Source organism: Amphiura filiformis, chromosome 11 (genome assembly GCF_039555335.1).
Source record: "Amphiura filiformis chromosome 11, Afil_fr2py, whole genome shotgun sequence".
Classification (NCBI taxonomy): domain Eukaryota; kingdom Metazoa; phylum Echinodermata; class Ophiuroidea; order Amphilepidida; family Amphiuridae; genus Amphiura; species Amphiura filiformis.
Window position 1 is genome coordinate 33,042,503 of NC_092638.1, and position 21,469 is coordinate 33,063,971.

Below are 21,469 nucleotides of genomic sequence, written 5' to 3' on the forward strand. Positions count from 1 at the left end.
TTCAATATTAACAACACAGTAGTGCTATTAAAGAAAATTACCTGAATGTAAAAATTGCAGTTTACAGCAATTAAAGGTTATAATGCAAGTATTGTGAACTGAAGTAAAGCCCGCCATTATTTTCACACTGACTTCAAATCAAAAGACAATACAAATTATATAGCTGCAACTTTCAAATTCGGGTATTATATTTTTCTTTCAAAACACTGGGTTGTTAATATTAATATAAAATTGGATCGATTGAGCCCATATTTATTGATCGAGCTATGAGTTTATAAATATTGGACGAGACGTAGGCCTAGTCGAGTTCAATATTTTAAAACTCATAGCGAGACCAATAAATATTGGGCGTAAAGCATCCAATTTTATCATTATTATGTTTTGGATCCAATATTTTCTCACACTTGGATTCATCAAGACATAATAATGAACGTAATTGGACAAAATAATGGTGTAATTAAAATTCGCGCAAAGGCGCGTGCGTTACTTTTTGTGCAGTCTTTATTAGGCCCTATTATGAAAACCGTATGAAATTAAGTGAATTGAGTTTTGTTCAAATGGGTGAATCCACTTCACACCCACACTTGAATGGGGGGGGGAGGGTATGGATTTCAATTTCAACCAACTCGATTTGAAACTTGCCCTTCCTCTGCAGCTCTGTCCAAGATTCAGACGTTCGCTTCTTTCTCAGAGGGTGTAAGAAATTCAAATGGAGCTGCATTTTCTTTCCATTTGAAACTCATACACTCTGGAAAATATTTCAAACATCTTCCGGGTCGTGTGGCTTTTAAATGAAATAACCCATATAATGTTTGATTCATTACAGGAACGTAACAAAATGGGAGACACTGACAAAGGCGGTTGGGGTTATGTGGTGGTGGCGGGTTCGCATCTAGTCCAGATCCTTTTGATGGGTACGGCCGGGAGTCTTAGCATTGTGTTTTCCGAATGGGCCTATGATTTTAACACTAGCATAGGATCAGCGAGCATGGTTTTGGGCATTGTTCCTATTATTGCTGGATTATTTAGTAAGTAAGAACCCAGCAAACACAGAAAACAATGTGTTTAGAACGTTTCATTAAAAAAAATTGTAAAATGTTTTAATAACATTTAAATGTCAGGTTATTTAAAAGGTCATGGAAATGTTTTAAACGTTTTGTATATAAAACAAAAGATTTTAAAATGTCGTCACAATGTTATTGTAAAATATTTTTTGCAGCTTTACCATAATATTCTTGATTTCAGTGGCGTGCCTGGCCTTTTTAACTGGGAAGTAAATTATACAATTTTCTTGGTAAACATTAATTGTGGTCAATTTAATTGGGAATTTTTCGTTTCACATTATTTGAGTGAAGGTTAATTTATTTTGCGCCAAACGTGTGGAAATTTTACACTTTCGTTTTAGGTCCCGTAGCTGCTGCACTGATTGGACGATTTGGATGCCGACCAATAGCAATCATTGGTGGTACAATAGCAGTCAGCGCGATTATCTTATCATCGTATGTCCAGTCTTTAGAACATCTGTATTATAGCTTTGTGATGTTATGTAAGTATGATAACCTTAATAATAATAATATTAATAAAAATCAGCATCGTCGCCTTCTTCTTGGAACCTCTCATTTTAATCTCCCTTACTCCTTTATCCTCCTCCTCCTCCTTCTTCTCCTCCTCTTCCTCCTCATACCCATCCTCCTTCGGGGTCCTAAGTCGATACACTGATACTTTTGATAGCCCATTATACACAAATCATCTTGTCCAAAATGTATCGACATTGTTATCAAAATGTGGCAAATTTCACAAGCATCATTCAGTGTGATCTTTATGTTTTCATTGGACAATTCTGTTTTGAGTTATATGCAGAATAGCTAATTAGCATAAAGGTGGTCAAATATTGTCCAAAGTCATGAAAGTGTATCGATCGACTTTGGTACCAAAATGTGGCAAATTTCAAGAGCAACATTGTAATAATCTTTAATTTTTCATTGGACCCTTCTGCTTTGAGTTATTGCAAATTATAAGCAAATTAGCATAAAAATAGTCAAATCTTGTCCAAAGTGACAGTGTATCGATTTTGACATTGGTATCAAGATGTGGCAAAGTTCACGAGCAGCATTGATTATGGTTTTTATTATTTTTATTAGACCCTTTCGAGTACGCAAATTAGCATAAAAATGATAAAATCAGTCTTGTCCAAAGTGTATCGATATTGTCAGGTTAGGTTTATGGGTGTCATGGTAAATTGATTTAGAGGTGTCAGTGTGAGTTAGGCGGTATCAGAGTGGGTTTAGGTGGTGAAGGGGTCTTAGATGTTACTACTGTTAGAGTGTAAGTCACGGGCATAGATATCCGTGTTTGCTCAAAGATAGTTGTGCTATAGTCTTCTTCTTTTTATTATTATTAATAAATTAGAAGTGGTGTAATCAGGTTTCAATTTTTTACGAAACTTATTTTAAAATGTCGTACACATTATGGCGTTAATAAGAACGTAACTTTTTAAAGTTTTTTTTCCTACAGCGATTGGTATATCAATGTCATACGCGCCGTCTATTTTGATCCTCGGCGAATACTTCAAAAAACGCATTGTTTTAGCAAATGCCATATCATGTGTCGGGATTGCAACAGGACAACTCATAATTCCACCATTTCTGTCCTTCTTATTTTCAACTTACGGTTGGCGTGGAGGATTTTTTATACTCGGTGCTGTTAGTATGCATTTATTAGTAAGCGCTGCTATCTTCAGACCAAACAGGAGACAATATAAAAACCGGGAACACGTGTTTAAAGGAAACCAGAATCTAGCAGACGACGGAAGTCAACATTTGGCAGACGACAGCAGAAACTTTGGTGATACAAAACCGTCAATTTGTGCGAAACTTGGTAATGCGTTTGGCATTCCTGCTTTGTGTATAAACCCACACTTCATATTGACTATTTTAACAATATTTATACTTTCAATGGCGTTGTTTGGTGCAAATACGTTCTTGATTCCTCGCGCCGAAAACGCCGGTATTCAGAAGGACAAATCTGCGTTGCTTATGTCATGTTTTGGAATTGGCGGCATGGCTGGCCGCATAGGATATGGCATACTCATAGACAGAAGATATCTAACAATGGCTAGTTCCTTTATGATGGCCATAGTAATGTCTTCAATTGAAATCTTCCTGGTACCAATTTTGGACAATTACGCATTTCTAGTATGTTTGTCATTGCTATTTGGAATATCATCTGGTATTATAAGCCCTTTAAGCATGGTTATACCAAGAGAGGTGGTGGGTTCGACTCCCGACTTGGTTACACCTGCTATTGGATTGAGCATGCTGACAGCGACTGGAGGGCAAAGTATAGGTGTCTTGCTATCAGGTAGGTCTACATCTTATATTATATTTTGCTAACGACACCATCATGAGATTTTATCTAATGATATCCGGTATAACGTCAAAAGTAGTGCTATAAAGAGTTCACTTTATATAAATCAACTCAAGTCGTACCAATTTGTTTTGTCCAAAAAATAAAAAGGAAGATTGTTGACCAGGCCAACTCTGGTCACGGGAGCAGCCAACATGTTTTGTGTAGTAGGGAGTCGCTCTATTACCAGCAATTACAGTTAGTATTGGGATTTGGGCATGGTGACCTTTTTAAGATTGTGCGAAATGATCTATATAGATGAAGGTTTTTCTGATCCGTAGCTCAAAAATTGCTATATCTTTCTTTCTTTATAAAAACACATTCAAATCATGCACTCAACGGTCTGTAGCCTACTCCATTAGGCTTCTTCGAGACAGTGACGATTTTGTTATGTTTCAAATAAAAGCAATAAAACATTAAACAAAATCTCTTTTATAATTTTTTCTCCATCTTCCAGCGATTATTTACAACACAACTGGACGTTATACCACAGTCTACTATGTACTAGGCGGACTAGCAACTTTGTCAGCGTTAGCATTCTTTCCTACTTATGTGACTCTTCGTCGCCGGGAAATGGAAGAAACACAATACGAGAAGGCAGACAATAATTGACGACCGTTATCATGGTTATTTTAAGTGCCGGTTTTACTACAGCCATACCGGGAATTGGACCCGGTACCGCACTCCAAGCGAGAATCATACCACTAAACCACCTATTCAACTGTATTCATTATGGTAATTTAAAGACTAGGCCTATATCATAACATAATCGGAGCCACGTGCGAAAAGATCTAATCACTGACCGTTTTAGAAAGTCATTGCTAAATGCGGAAGTTAAATACATTTCTATTGGAGGTAAATATCCATATATTGGTACCCCAGCCAATCATCACAATTGTTAATTATAACGTTGATACTCTAAGGCATGTCGAATATAATTATTTCGATTTTCGAGTGATGCAAATAAAATTTCATGAAATAAAACTTCAAGCAATAAAATGAATATTTCAGTGAATTTGCCAACTATAATACTCTAAATATCATAATTAAAATGCGATATAAAATTCAGATAAAGGATGACTTCAACAAATGACTTCATTAATGAGTGCTATCTACCTACGACGACTTCATCAATGGATGATCTACGATGACTGAAGAGATCTACCTACGATGACTAGTGTTATCTACAAGGTGAATTCATCAATGAGTGCTATACATGCAGTACCTAAGATAACTTCGTCAGTGCGCGCTATCAACCTATAGATGACTTCATCAATAAGTACAAGAGGGGAACATGTTCCACACGGGAGGCAGCTATCTCTATTGGCTATAAGCCATGAGTTAAGATGACTTCATCAATGAGTGCCATAAGATTATTTCGGCAATGGGTGCTGTGATGTGCCCTCAGTAATTTAATTTGATGATTTATCTTTGTTTACAAAGTTACATGAGTGATGACATTTTGGGGGAATTCCCCTCTCAAATTGAGCAAAACAAGTTGAATCATATCTAATTTGGAATATTTGGAAACCCCTGAGGTTGTAAAGGGAAAGTGATGTAATGGAATTCCCCTAAGGAAGTGATGTAATGAGAAAGGTTAATGTTATAAGTAAGACTTGGGAATTTCCCAGATTGAGCATAGTGTGAAGGTAGTAAATGGCCCATAATAGAATGGGGTTTTTCCCACTGCTGGGTATATAATAAGAAAATGTAAACAATGATTCACAGTTGATAGTGTTGATCTGGGCTAGCTAGCTAATATGCTAACAGTCCAATTCCTTCAAAGAATGGAAATTGCAAACCAGAAATATTTTATGTAGTCAAAGTACTACTATTTGCCAGTGTTGTCGGAGAAGATCTAGAATACGTCAAAGAACGTACTTCTTCCAAGAAAGGAAAATATATTCTTCTGTCGACTTGCTGAAGTCTGGTGTTTTGAGTCAACGCAACTGTCAAAATAAGTGGGGACAACTGCATCGCAGTCCTGCTTCCTGAAGATATTGTGTGAAAGGTGGAAATAGCACCAAGTTTGGAGAAAGCAGCGCAAGGAGTTACATTTGGAGAACTGCGCAAGGAGTTTAGCATAGGAGAACGGCGCAAGGAGTTTAGTATAGGAGAACTGCGCAAGGAGATATAAACGTGTTTGGAGAACACCATTTTCGTATAAGGATTTTATACGCAAGGATTTATCAATGCAAGTGTACAAAGGACTTCGCTGATTTTCGGTGAATAAGGATATATTACATCAGTCGTGCTGGCTAAGTACTAAATAGATAAAGAGTGATTATATTTGATAATTGTATATGTGCATTTGTTGTCATATATTGTACCAAACAAAACTTGCTTTCAATTAAAGACTTAGATTTTGTTAGCTTAAACAAAAAGTGTATTTGTGTTGTGCATTCGTGTGAGTTCGGGTAAAAGGTGATTTTGGCCTTGAGTCAAGTACGACTCGTAACAGTGCTATCTAACTGGCTTCATGAATGAGTGAAGTGTGTATGCAGGAATGTCTTCACCAATGGGTGTTATCTATACCTAAGATAACTTTGTGCTGTGTTAATGAGTGCCATCGACTTAAAATGACTTCGTGAATGAGTGTTATCTACCAAAGATGACTTCACTAATGAGTGCTATCTAATGACTTCATCAATGGGTAATATCTACGTAAGATGGCTTCATCAATAAAGCGTTCTGTTATGACTTGACTGCCTTCATTAGTGAGCGCAATCTACCAAACATGACTTAAACAATGAGTGCTGTCTACTTAAGATGAGTCCATTAACGAATGCTATGTACCTCAGATGTTTTCATCATGAGTGATTTTTCGGGGGGGTGAGACAACTTTCAAAGGATCAACAGTTGACGAAAATGGTCATTGATGAAGTCATCTTAGCTATATAACACTCATTGGTGAAGGCATCTTAGGTAGATGCCACTAATTGATGAAGTCATCTTAGGTAGATAGCACTCATTCATAAAGGAATCTTAGGTAGATATAACTAATTGATGAAGTCATCTTAGGTAGATACCACTCATTGATGAAGTCATCTTAGGTAGATACCACTAATTGATGAAGGCATCTTAGGTAGATACCACTCATTGATGAAGTCATCGTAGGTAGATAGCACTCATTGATGAAGTGATCTTAGGTAGATAGCACTCATTCATAAAGGCATCTTAGGTAGATATAACTAATTGATGAAGTCATCTTAGGTAGATACCACTCATTGACGAAGGCATCTTAGGTAGATACCACTCATTGATGAAGTCATCTTAGGTAGATACCACTAATTGATGAAGGCATCTTAGGTAGATACATCTTAGGTGAGACAACTTTCAAAGGATCAACAGTTGACGAAAATGGTCATTGATGAAGTCATCTTAGCTATATAACACTCATTGGTGAAGGCATCTTAGGTAGATGCCACTAATTGATGAAGTCATCTTAGGTAGATAGCACTCATTCATAAAGGCATCTTAGGTAGATATAACTAATTGATGAAGTCATCTTAGGTAGATACCACTAATTGATGAAGTCATCTTAGGTAGATACCACTCATTGATGAAGTCATCTTAGGTAGATACCACTAATTGATGAAGGCATCTTAGGTAGATACCACTCATTGATGAAGTCATCTTAGGTAGATAGCACTCATTGATGAAGTGATCTTAGGTAGATAGTACTCATTCATAAAGGCATCTTAGGTAGATATAACTAATTGATGAAGTCATCTTAGGTAGATACCACTCATTGACGAAGGCATCTTAGGTAGATACCACTCATTGATGAAGTCATCTTAGGTAGATACCACTAATTGATGAAGGCATCTTAGGTAGATACATCTTAGGTGAGACAACTTTCAAAGGATCAACAGTTGACGAAAATGGTCATTGATGAAGTCATCTTAGCTATATAACACTCATTGGTGAAGGCATCTTAGGTAGATGCCACTAATTGATGAAGTCATCTTAGGTAGATAGCACTCATTCATAAAGGCATCTTAGGTAGATATAACTAATTGATGAAGTCATCTTAGGTAGATACCACTAATTGATGAAGTCATCTTAGGTAGATACCACTCATTGATGAAGTCATCTTAGGTAGATAGTACTCATTGATGAAGTGATCTTAGGTAGATAGCACTCATTCATAAAGGCATCTTAGGTAGATATAACTAATTGATGAAGTCATCTTAGGTAGATACCACTCATTGACGAAGGCATCTTAGGTAGATACCACTCATTGATGAAGTCATCTTAGGTAGATACCACTAATTGATGAAGGCATCTTAGGTAGATACATCTTAGGTGAGACAACTTTCAAAGGATCAAAAGTTGACGAAAATGGTCATTGATGAAGTCATCTTAGCTATATAACACTCATTGGTGAAGGCATCTTAGGTAGATGCCACTAATTGATGAAGTCATCTTAGGTAGATAGCACTCATTCATAAAGGCATCTTAGGTAGATATAACTAATTGATGAAGTCATCTTAGGTAGATACCACTAATTGATGAAGTCATCTTAGGTAGATACCACTCATTGATGAAGTCATCTTAGGTAGATAGCACTCATTGATGAAGTGATCTTAGGTAGATAGCACTCATTCATAAAGGCATCTTAGGTAGATATAACTAATTGATGAAGTCATCTTAGGTAGATACCACTCATTGACGAAGGCATCTTAGGTAGATACCACTCATTGATGAAGTGATCTTAGGTAGATACCACTCATTGATGAAGTGATCTTAGGTAGATACCACTCATTGATGAAGTGATCTTAGGTAGATACCACTCATTGACGAAGGCATCTTAGATAGATACCACTCATTGATGAAGTCATCTTAGGTAGATACCACTCATTGATGAAGTCATCTTAGGTAGATACCACTAATTGATGAAGGCATCTTAGGTAGATACCACTCATTGATGAAGTCATCTTAGGTAGATAGCACTCATTGATGAAGTGATCTTAGGTAGATAGCACTCATTCATAAAGGCATCTTAGGTAGATATAACTAATTGATGAAGTCATCTTAGGTAGATACCACTCATTGACGAAGGCATCTTAGGTAGATACCACTCATTGATGAAGTCATCTTAGGTAGATACCACTAATTGATGAAGGCATCTTAGGTAGATACAACTTAGGTGAGACAACTTTCAAAGGATCAACAGTTGACGAAAATGGTCATTGATGAAGTCATCTTAGCTATATAACACTCATTGGTGAAGGCATCTTAGGTAGATGCCACTAATTGATGAAGTCATCTTAGGTAGATAGCACTCATTCATAAAGGCATCTTAGGTAGATATAACTAATTGATGAAGTCATCTTAGGTAGATACCACTAATTGATGAAGTCATCTTAGGTAGATACCACTCATTGATGAAGTCATCTTAGGTAGATACCACTAATTGATGAAGGCATCTTAGGTAGATACCACTCATTGATGAAGTCATCTTAGGTAGATAGCACTCATTGATGAAGTGATCTTAGGTAGATAGCACTCATTCATAAAGGCATCTTAGGTAGATATAACTAATTGATGAAGTCATCTTAGGTAGATACCACTCATTGACGAAGGCATCTTAGGTAGATACCACTCATTGATGAAGTGATCTTAGGTAGATACCACTCATTGATGAAGTGATCTTAGGTAGATACCACTCATTGATGAAGTGATCTTAGGTAGATACCACTCATTGACGAAGGCATCTTAGGTAGATACCACTCATTGATGAAGTCATCTTAGGTAGATACCACTAATTGATGAAGGCATCTTAGGTAGATACCACTCATTGATGAAGTGATCTTAGGTAGATAGCACTCATTGATGAAGTGATCTTAGGTAGATAGCACTCATTCATAAAGGCATCTTAGGTAGATATAACTAATTGATGAAGTCATCTTAGGTAGATACCACTCATTGACGAAGGCATCTTAGGTAGATACCACTCATTGATGAAGTCATCTTAGGTAGATACCACTAATTGATGAAGGCATCTTAGGTAGATACCACTCATTGACGAAGGCATCTTAGGTAGATACCACTCATTGATGAAGTCATCTTAGGTAGATACCACTCATTGATGAAGGCATCTTAGGTAGATACCACTCATTGATGAAGGCATCTTAGGTAGATACCACTCATTGATGAAGTGATCTTAGGTAGATACCACTCATTGATGAAGTGATCTTAGGTAGATACCACTCATTGACGAAGGCATCTTAGGTAGATACCACTCATTGATGAAGGCATCTTAGATAGATACCACTCATTGATGAAGTCATACCACTCATTGATGAAGGCATCTTAGGTAGATACCACTCATTGATGAAGGCATCTTAGATAGATAGCACTAATTGATGAAGTCATACCACTCATTGATGAAGTGATCTTAGGTAGATACCACTCATTGATGAAGGCATCTTAGGTAGATACCACTCATTGATGAAGTGATCTTAGGTAGATACCACTCATTGATGAAGTCATCTTAGGTAGATACCACTAATTCATGAAGGCATCTTAGGTAGATACATCTTAGGTGAGACAACTTTCAAAGGATCAACAGTTGACGAAAATGGTCATTGATGAAGTCATCTTAGCTATATAACACTCATTGGTGAAGGCATCTTAGGTAGATGCCACTAATTGATGAAGTCATCTTAGGTAGATAGCACTCATTCATAAAGGCATCTTAGGTAGATATAACTAATTGATGAAGTCATCTTAGGTAGATACCACTAATTGATGAAGTCATCTTAGGTAGATACCACTCATTGATGAAGTCATCTTAGGTAGATAGCACTCATTGATGAAGTGATCTTAGGTAGATAGCACTCATTCATAAAGGCATCTTAGGTAGATATAACTAATTGATGAAGTCATCTTAGGTAGATACCACTCATTGACGAAGGCATCTTAGGTAGATACCACTCATTGATGAAGTGATCTTAGGTAGATACCACTCATTGATGAAGTGATCTTAGGTAGATACCACTCATTGATGAAGTGATCTTAGGTAGATACCACTCATTGACGAAGGCATCTTAGGTAGATACCACTCATTGATGAAGTCATCTTAGGTAGATACCACTCATTGATGAAGTCATCTTAGGTAGATACCACTAATTGATGAAGGCATCTTAGGTAGATACCACTCATTGATGAAGTCATCTTAGGTAGATAGCACTCATTGATGAAGTGATCTTAGGTAGATAGCACTCATTCATAAAGGCATCTTAGGTAGATATAACTAATTGATGAAGTCATCTTAGGTAGATACCACTCATTGACGAAGGCATCTTAGGTAGATACCACTCATTGATGAAGTCATCTTAGGTAGATACCACTAATTGATGAAGGCATCTTAGGTAGATACATCTTAGGTGAGACAACTTTCAAAGGATCAACAGTTGACGAAAATGGTCATTGATGAAGTCATCTTAGCTATATAACACTCATTGGTGAAGGCATCTTAGGTAGATGCCACTAATTGATGAAGTCATCTTAGGTAGATAGCACTCATTCATAAAGGCATCTTAGGTAGATATAACTAATTGATGAAGTCATCTTAGGTAGATACCACTAATTGATGAAGTCATCTTAGGTAGATACCACTCATTGATGAAGTCATCTTAGGTAGATACCACTAATTGATGAAGGCATCTTAGGTAGATACCACTCATTGATGAAGTCATCTTAGGTAGATAGCACTCATTGATGAAGTGATCTTAGGTAGATAGCACTCATTCATAAAGGCATCTTAGGTAGATATAACTAATTGATGAAGTCATCTTAGGTAGATACCACTCATTGACGAAGGCATCTTAGGTAGATACCACTCATTGATGAAGTGATCTTAGGTAGATACCACTCATTGATGAAGTGATCTTAGGTAGATACCACTCATTGATGAAGTGATCTTAGGTAGATACCACTCATTGACGAAGGCATCTTAGGTAGATACCACTCATTGATGAAGTCATCTTAGGTAGATAGCACTCATTCATAAAGGAATCTTAGGTAGATATAACTAATTGATGAAGTCATCTTAGGTAGATACCACTCATTGATGAGGGCATCTTAGGTAGATACCACTCATTGATGAAGTCATCTTAGGTAGATACCACTCATTGATGAAGGCATCTTAGGTAGATACCACTCATTGATGAAGGCATCTTAGGTAGATACCACTCATTGATGAAGTGATCTTAGGTAGATACCACTCATTGATGAAGTGATCTTAGGTAGATACCACTCATTGACGAAGGCATCTTAGGTAGATACCACTCATTGATGAAGGCATCTTAGATAGATAGCACTAATTGATGAAGTCATACCATTCATTGATGAAGGCATCTTAGGTAGATACCACTCATTGATGAAGGCATCTTAGGTAGATACCACTCATTGATGAAGGCATCTTAGATAGATAGCACTAATTGATGAAGTCATACCACTCATTGATGAAGTGATCTTAGGTAGATACCACTCATTGATGAAGGCATCTTAGGTAGATACCACTCATTGATGAAGTGATCTTAGGTAGATACCACTCATTGATGAAGGCATCTTAGATAGATACCACTCATTGATGAAGGCATCTTAGATAGATAGCACTAATTGATGAAGTCATACCACTCATTGATGAAGGCATCTTAGGTAGATATAATAACATTCACTGATGAAGTAATCGTAGGTAGATACTATTACCCAGCAAACCCAAACATTTTTTAAAACCTGTTATAAACGCATTTTGGGTTTGGTCAAAACGTTGAAAGCGTTTTTTAAATAACATTTAAATAACGCGGGTTAAGCATGAAACATTTTTAAAATGTTTTATATGAAAAAACATTCCACAACATTTTACAACATGCCAAAATGTTATCACAAAATGTTTTTTGGAAAACATTTTTGCAAGATATTTGGTCAACACTTAATAACATGATAGAATGTTTTGCAGTCAGTTTGTTTTCTGAATGTTTTATACATATTTATGTCACCCGACGTCTAAACGTTTTCTGTAACACTTTGTGTTTGCTGGGTAGCACACATTGATAGAGAGGAATCATTCACGAAGTCATGTTAGGTAGATAGCACTCATTGATGAAGGCACCGTTGGTAAATAGCACTCATTGATGAAGTCATCTTAGGTAGATAGCACCCATTGATGAAGACATCTTACGTAGATAGCACTAATTTATGACGCCATAATTTTAGGTAAATAAAGCTAATTGACGAATTAATCGTCTCATTTGTAGTATATAGTCTCATTGAAGCAGGGGCGTCGCTAGACCAATATGATTCGGGGGGGTGTACACTGTACAGCATGTTTTGCCTCCGGAAATCAATTTTGCCGCCATTTCCTCAACAGCCCGAAAAGGTTGACCCATTTTTTTTTCGGTGGTTTGAAAAAGTAAAGAGCAAAAAAAAAAAGGATTCTAGGCGCTAGCGCCCTAAAAAAAAAGGGGGGGGGGCGTTTTTTTTATTAATGGGTAACTACTATACTACTATAACATTAACAATAGCTATAGTACGTACCGGTATATTACGTAACAACAGCACAATTTCGTAACACATTAATGACTCTTGCAATTTGCCGACAATCACACATAGCTCTTTGACTACATTTGCCGACAATCACATGCTTTTGCAGACAAAATTGTGTATTGTGTATACCCCCCTCTAGCGTCGCCCCTGCATTGAAGTCATCTCCAAATATCTACCTAAGATGATTTTATTAAAGAGAGCTATCTACCTAAAGATGACTTCATCAATGAGTGCTATTATACCTAAGATGACTCCATCAATGGGTGATATGTACTTAAGATGACTTTATCAATGAGTGCTATCTACCTAAGATGACTTCATCGAGTGCTTTCTACCTGAGATGATTTCATCAATGAGTGCTATCTAAGATGACTGTATCAATGGGTGCTATCTACCTAAGATGACTGTATCAATGAGTGCTATTATACCTAAGATGACTCCATCAATGGGTGATATGTACATAGGATGACTTTATCAATGAGTGCTATCTATCTAAGATGACTTCATCTCATCGAGTGCTTTCTACCTAAGATGATTTCATCAATGAGTGCTATCTACCTAAGATGACGTCATGAATGGGTGCTATCTACCTAAGATGATTCCATCAATGAGTGCTATCTACCTAAGACGACGTCATGAATGAGTGCTATCTACCTAAGATGATTTCATCAATGAGTGCTATCTACCTAAGATGACTTCATCGAGTGCTTTCTACCTAAGATGATTTCATCAATGAGTGCTATCTACCAAAGATGACGTCATGAATGAGTGCTATCTACCTAAGATGATTTCATCAATGAGTGCTATCTACCTAAGATGACGTCATGAATGGGTGCTATCTACCTAAGATGATTTCATCAATGAGTGCTATCTACGTAAGATGACTTTATGAATGGGTGCTATCTACCTAAGATGACTTCATCAATGGGTGCTATCTACTCAAGATGACTTCCATCAATGGGTGATATGTACCTATGATGATTTATCAGTGTTATTTACCTACGATGACTTTATCAATGGGTGTTATATCACTCATACATAAATTCTAGACAGTTCATTGGTTGATTACCATTTATCATTTTTACTATCAGCCTCTCCGTGTGATAGTCTTTGCCATCATAGTGCCTGCAGTTACGCGTAGTGCGCCTGCGCCAAGCCGTGCGCTGACTTTTAGACTCGCCGATTTAGTTATGGGGTGGATCCCAAAATGTGAAGTATATCACGGCAAAACATGGTGTTATGTTGATGAAAAATGTATTTCCTACCTTAAATAGTATTTTAGTAATAGAATTTATGTATGAGTGATATAAAACAAATATTAACTGTGAAAGATGTATTGTTCCATTCCATGTGCCGGAACGGCTCATGGAATGGAACAATCCATCTTTCACCTCGTGATTATATTTCGACCATCACACTCATAGACAGTTAATATTTGTATACTATCTACCTAAGATGACCGGGTGCTATCTACGTAAGATGACTTTATCAATGGGTGCTATCTACTTCTACTTAAAAGATGATTTCAGCAGTGGTTAATATTGCCAAGATCAGACAAAATACTAGTAATGCCGATATCACGCAAAATAAAGTGAAAAATAATATTTAAAAAAACCAAATAACGACTATGGCATAGTCTATACCTAGTGATTTGAAAAATGAGAGCACATCAGATACACCAAATTGCATTACATACTGAATAAGAGGAATGTCCTTCTAATATCAAAAGGTTTGATTTTTAGAAATTTGCGATATGATTTTAAGTACATATCATTCGATTTGTACAATTTACTTTGAAGATTGTTAAATTTCAAAAATATCAATTTTTGATAATTTGCCATGAAATTTGTATTATATCACAAATTAAAAAAAATCAGAATTATTTGATATCATCAGGACATTCCTCGTATTCAGAATGCAATTTGGTGCATCCCATGTCCCACAAAAAATACTGTGCAACCATGGCTATCCGATCCCTTAAACCTATTTAACTAACTTGACCATCAATATGTGCAATTTGAGGCATATAAATCCTGACCCAAAATTTTTTTAAGCCCTTACGACTGCAATTTGAAGCATATTTTTTTGGAAAAATCACAACCTAAAAATAAAATTATAAAATGCATTTTACAGGCCACCTACATGAAACAAAGGTAAAGGGGTCGGTTACTCACCTTTGTACAGTATTTTTGTGGGGCCTGAGAGTACACCAATTTGCATTCTGCATACGAGGAATGTACTTCTGATATCAAATAATTTAAGATTTTTTGAAAACTAATTTTATGGCAAATTATTAAAAATTGATATTTTTTTACATTTAACAGTCCTTGAAGTTAACTTTATAAATATAATGATATATACTTAAAGTGTATGTAGCTGGGAGGAAAAGCCGTCCATCATGAAAATTTTGACCTTCAGAAGATTTGATATCATCAGGACATTCCTCATATTCAGAATGCAATTTGATGTGTCTGATGTCCTCTCAGGTTCCACAAAAATTCTGTGCAAACGTTACCATCCGAGCCCTTAAACCTTAAACTGCAATACAAATAATAACCCACAAGTAACATTACACAGCAGTTTTACCAAATTGAACACACAATAATAGTTGTCTTTGTGTCTTTTTGTTTTATTTTCATAATTATGCTTTGGTAGTTAACCAAGTCATCAGAATACAGTGTGTTGACAACTTTATAACATATTAATATGGTAATAAGAATTGGCAATAGGTTAGCATAAATATATTCTGTAAATTCTAGGTCTGAGATTGATATCAGCTAGATCATTTCGCTGTGATTTCCCCATAATGATGAATAACAGGGTGCTAGAAACCGTCCCTATATGATTTATGTATTTAAAAGTAATGCTATGGTATCACCATGTATGATTTTTAAAATGAGTTTGATCAATTGTTTTCAAACCCGATTTTTAGGCATATTTGTTATGTTTGCACATGTCGCAACTTACACCCAATTGGATTCAGCTGAATCCATTGTATTTTTAGGACGACTGAGCAAATTTGAATTGAAGTCATAATTATGACTTTCAATCGGTATCAAATACTACTGCATTTAAAGGAGGATTTCGTGATCCTAGCATCCTCTTTTTATGACATTTTACAGTAGATATCCACGAAAAAAGCTTATTTCCAAAATTTCAGTTGATTCCGATTTTGCGTTTGCGAGTTATGCATGATTATGTGTATTACACTGCTCCATAGACAATGTGTTGTAATTTCGTTCTGGTGCACCAGAACGAAATTCAAATTTAGCGATATTTTTGCTAAACGAATTAATCTGCAAGAAATATTTGGTACACTAACATTATGTAGCCAGAGGTATCCAGTGGTGTAAAAATCTCAACTTTTTTTGGGAAAAGTGGGGGGATGAGGCTGTGGATCACGAAATGCCCCTTTAAGCGGTTGAGATAGTGAGTTTTCTTTCATTTCACCTCATTAGTTTGGCTGAAAATGACCAGAAAACTTTTGTGACAGTTGTTACTAATAATATTTCATAATATTTGGCAAATATAACCAAATTCAAATTTGACGGAAATCGTATACTAAAGGGCATTTTGTGATCCACTGCCTCATCCCCCACTTTTCTCAAAAAAAGTTATTTTTATACCACTGGAAACCTCTAGGTAAATAATGTTTATGTACAAAAAATTTCTTGCAGATTAATTCGTTTAGCAAAAATATCACCAAATTTGAATTACGTTCTGTTACTTACACAAGAACGAAATCACACACAGTGGCCTATTGAGCAGTTTATACAAATAATCATGCATAACTCGCAAACACAAAATCAGAATCAACTGTAATTTTTGGGAATAAGCTTTTTTGTGGATATCTCTAAAAAATGTCATAAAATGAGGATGCCAAGATCACAAAATACTCCTTTATTGCTTTCATACAAAGCCATATTTTGCTTCATGTTGTATGCATTCAATTGTAAATATGTTGTCTTACAACGTACTGAGCATGATCAATTGTATTGTATTTAAGGGGGTACTACACCCCTGTCCAATTTTGTGCCTATTTTTGCATTTTTCTCAAACATTATAGCACATTGGTGACAAGTAAGATATGTATATTATAGGGGCAAGGACTACAACTACTGCACTGGAAATTTTATTTCGGCACAGACAGCAGTTGTGGAGTTGCAGTCAAAAATGAGGGGAAACCAGTATTTGATCAATAAATCAATAACTACTTGCATTGAGTTGCTGAATTTTCAGAGCAGTAGTTGTAGTCCTTGCCCCTACAACATGCATATCTCAATTGTCACCAATGCACTATAATTTTTGAGAAAAATGCAAAAATATGCACAAAATTGGCCAGGGGTGTAGTACCCCCTTAAATCAAGACCTCTTGGGATAAAAGTATATTTTTCTACTGAAAAGGAAGGCTGAATCCAAAATCTGTAACATCGCCCTCTGTAGTATAATATAAAGGGATGTGGACGGTTTGTAGTTGTCTCTTATTTATCACTATGTGGTGATCACAACGATATGAGCAATAATACATTTTATACACAAGTTATATGGTACATGTCGACTGTTTGGAGCACAAACCAGGCAAGTGCTTTTTCAAATCAGTCACTCGAACACTGGACTAAAACAATGTAATGTATTAAACCTTTGCACAGTCGTCTCAAAATGAGGTTGTACCCATAAAGTTCGAGTTTGTCTGTGCGTACGCCTGTCAAACGCATGCTTTAATTACCATGTATGCTTTGCAAATGCCTTCTGGCGCATTGCTAGAAAAGCGTGAGAAATAAAAATGCACTTTTTGCGCAGACGTTTGCAAGGAGAACCTCGTTTTGATAGGAAGATGGTGGATGATGGATCCATGCAAAGGGCGAATAAAGCTTAGAGTATGGCCATTTCAGAAATGTAGTGCTGTCACTTATAAAGATTCAAAACAAAGGGCATCGGACATTTCTGAAATGTCTGATCAGACTTTGCATACACTGCGATCAGATTTTTAGGGAAACCACTGGACGCGCTGAAAGACAACGCAACAAATGGCGCGATTAAAAACGCTTGACAAGCAGAGCTTGATAATTAAAAATTAAGATCTAATGATCAATTGGATTGATCATGACATTCATCCAAAACGGTCATGTCATACACCATCCCCAATCAAACACATTTCTCTTGCATTTGAATCTACTCTTTCCTAGAAAAAATCATTATAATACCAAATCTGAACACCATGGAATTCACCATATCACGTCCAAGCTCACATTGGGCGCCCCATTCCTTTTTTAAAGGAATTTTTATTATAAATACCAGCATTACATTTCTGCAATGGCTGATGCCCTTGGCTTTACACACACACACCCATTAGTTATTACAATGGCCATAGTCTAGTGTACAAGTAACTGATTTGAAAAAGCAATTACCCATTTTGTGCCCCAGGCAGTCGCTGTAGAGTACCAAGAGAACAAAGTTCATCAATACAAATTAAACCAGATAAGATTTGGTACCTGTCTGCTGTAATCTGTCATTCATTAACGCGGCTGTGTACTCTAGACATTGTTTCTTTCGCGAAATTGAGCTTTTTTGAAATGTATTTACTTTGTTATGTTTTTTATAAATACAAGGAAAGAAAATCCAGATTTGTTAACTCCAACTGCTCTATTTTATGGATTTCATTTCACTATTTCACTCGTTTCCGCAATTTAAAAGGAAAGAAAATCTTTGTTGTACCATCGGGTATACGCGCAACAACGCATCGCGTTTTGTAGACGCGCAATATGTTAACGCACAGATACGCTACGCACACGCACGCTTATCTGTCATGGCGGCGCATCTTATGGAAGCGCCACGGAAGCACTGATTTCATAAAAACCTAGCGGTCAAATGGCTCCGTTTTAGCTGATAAAATGTGAATTTTTTCAAGTTCTTTCCCCCAATTTAAACATCAAGATATGAATAGATTTCGCCCAAGCTTCTCAAGTGGCTGTGGATTTACCTGATGTTCACGTAATGTAAGGTAGAAAAACGAGAACTACCGCATTCTCCTGTGAGCTTCGATCAAAGTGCAAAATGTGACCACTTCAACGGCCTTTATTTCAATGTTCATTTTCTCGGTAAAATGACGATTTAGGTACACGATAACTCAATAAATACAGTATCTATAGGTAAGCAATTATGCTCATCATAAAAAGCATGATCGACTTAAGAAACGGTTTTCTCATTTTTTTATATTTTGGTCTATTTCGATTGTAGGCATCATTTTGTGCAAATAGGCGTTTGTGAATTTTAAAAAGTTCATTTTGAGAACTTATATGGTCAATATCTCAAAAAATAAGGCCAATATCAAAAACTAAAAAAACGTTTTTGGAATGGTGTCTCAAGATTAAGAAAAAAACAAAATAACAATTTTTGGAAAGAGTGTTTTTTGTTATGATGTACCGAACAAAATTGCCAAAAACTCACTTTTTGTGATTTTCTTCATAATTGTTGTTTTTACACCAAATCTGTATTTATATTAAGATTCATTGATGTATTGCCTTTATAAAAATGTATACTTTTATATGTCTTGCGTGAATAATTACAAACTTTTACTACATGCATGTCTGAGAGTACACAGCTGCCTTAATGATATACATCTTTTTATATCAATTTTGTTGATCCCCCAGCCTGATTTTTGGGCATATTTCTCACAAGATTCCACAATTCACACTTACTGGTAACTGGAATTAGCTTTAATTGGTTGTGTTTGTAATGAAATGTTGTAAAATTATCTTAATTCTGATAATAAATTACCCCATAGGGGTCCATGTTTAAGCAATCAATATACAAGTAGTATTATACCTTCTTATTTCAGCCTAAAATGGGATGAAACAGTTATTACTAATATTATTTTAGCATTTTTGCAAAATTAAACCAACCAAAATGTGACAGATATTGTATATCATGACTTCAATACAAGTTATAGAAAAAAGGAGAAATTATTGCTTGATTGCAAGAACCTTATAGTTCCAATACATGCACTTAAACTGATGGTATAAAAGCTGAGATATAATTTGACATCCTGCGGGTATCATTCCATTGCGCCAGATGCAGCGCTAAAATTTGCCTCGGTATGTTTCGCAACAAAAACATTCAGAAGGAGAACAAATCCCTGTGCAAAGCTTATTACTTGAGCAGAAAATCAACAACGAGAACCGAAAATTGTTGCTAAGAATTGTTGTTACTGAAAATTGCCCGCAAATATGTCAGACTATAGCCTGGCCTTCAAGGTGGTATTCACAAACAGCACCTAACTTTAATTCGGTTCAATACAGCATATTTTATATAAAACAATTGTTCCAAGTTAAAGACACTGTTAAAGACACTGTCAGTGATATACTAAATCAGAAATCTTTTTAAAAAATCAGATTTTTGCATTTTGGATGTGCTAATATATCCTGAATAAGGTAAGACAGAAAACAATTTTAGGGTAAAATGCAACATTTTGGAACAATGTTTGGAGAGTTTGTCTGTATGTACACTTGTAGCTTTAATGCATTTGAATGGAACTTCATATCATTTTAAATGTGGTTTTCTTGGGTTTTTGCTATTTTTACATAAAAAAAAAAACCACAATGCCAATAATTATTGTATTGACTTATTCTTCACATTTCAGCAATTGATCTTTTTGGAAAATCCCATAATTCCTTGCCGCTAGACCTGAGATGTTGTCATTTGACGTAACACCGATGCGCAATTCATTTAGTGAACATCGTTATTTTGGCCTGTAAGTTGGTGTGATGTGATATGATGACATCTCATTTCATAACCGCAAGGAATTATACGATGTAGCAAAAAGGTCAATTAATACAAATATTTAATTTTTTAACACTTTGAGATCACTGATAGAGTCTTGAACAAAAAGGATCGTAAGGTTTGATTGGTCTTGTAAAATCCCTATTAAAACCTGCAGATACACAGAGACCCGAAGCCGGGGTACTGCCTTTAAGGCACTTAATTTTCTGTTCAAATATGAACATCAAGATGAATTGTAACAACCTCTTAACAAATTTCACCCAATAAATTTAGGGCATGTTAAAATATATCCAGGCACATTGAAACATGATATTGCAATAGTTTTTACCTTGAAAACATTTCTGGAAAACATTCATGCAATGAAAGGGTTCAACATAATCAAATGTGTACATAACTTTTCAACAATCATGATTTTCCCTCAAAAATTTGTATGCCATAGTATGTATTCCATTAATAACACTACACAAAAAGTTCTTTCCTGAAGGCACCATATGTCAACAATGCCTAGAAAAGTTGCTTTTTGCTTTGTAAAAAGTACCAAACTTTTTGCCATTTTCTGTGATTCCTTTTCTCTGATCCGCACCAGACGAATCAACCTTCCTCTTACGCGCTACTAACCAATCAAGGGTCGCAACTAAGGAATTTGACAGTGACATCAGACGCAAACTAGCCTTTTTTAAGTAAGTCTCGGATTATAGTATGTAGGGTTGAAGGGGATGAAATTTAA

General features: G+C 35.9%; 1 protein-coding gene across 2 annotated transcripts in view; it reads left to right on the plus strand.

Moving 5' to 3' along the window:
- Positions 1–5,807, plus strand: part of LOC140163985 (monocarboxylate transporter 12-like) — a 42,205-nt gene extending 36,398 nt beyond the window's left edge. The window contains exons 1-4 of one of the 2 annotated variants that reach the window (XM_072187271.1): positions 829–1,028; positions 1,406–1,546; positions 2,515–3,360; positions 3,863–5,805. In XM_072187271.1, the coding sequence (XP_072043372.1) occupies positions 839–1,028; positions 1,406–1,546; positions 2,515–3,360; positions 3,863–4,017 (1,332 nt within the window). In that variant the 5' untranslated portion in view covers positions 829–838 and the 3' untranslated portion in view covers positions 4,018–5,805. Of the gene's footprint in view, positions 1–828; positions 1,029–1,405; positions 1,547–2,514; positions 3,361–3,862 lie in introns of those variants that run through there. The other variant, XM_072187272.1, reaches the window with a different exon arrangement.
- Positions 5,808–21,469: the final 15,662 nt, after the last annotated feature.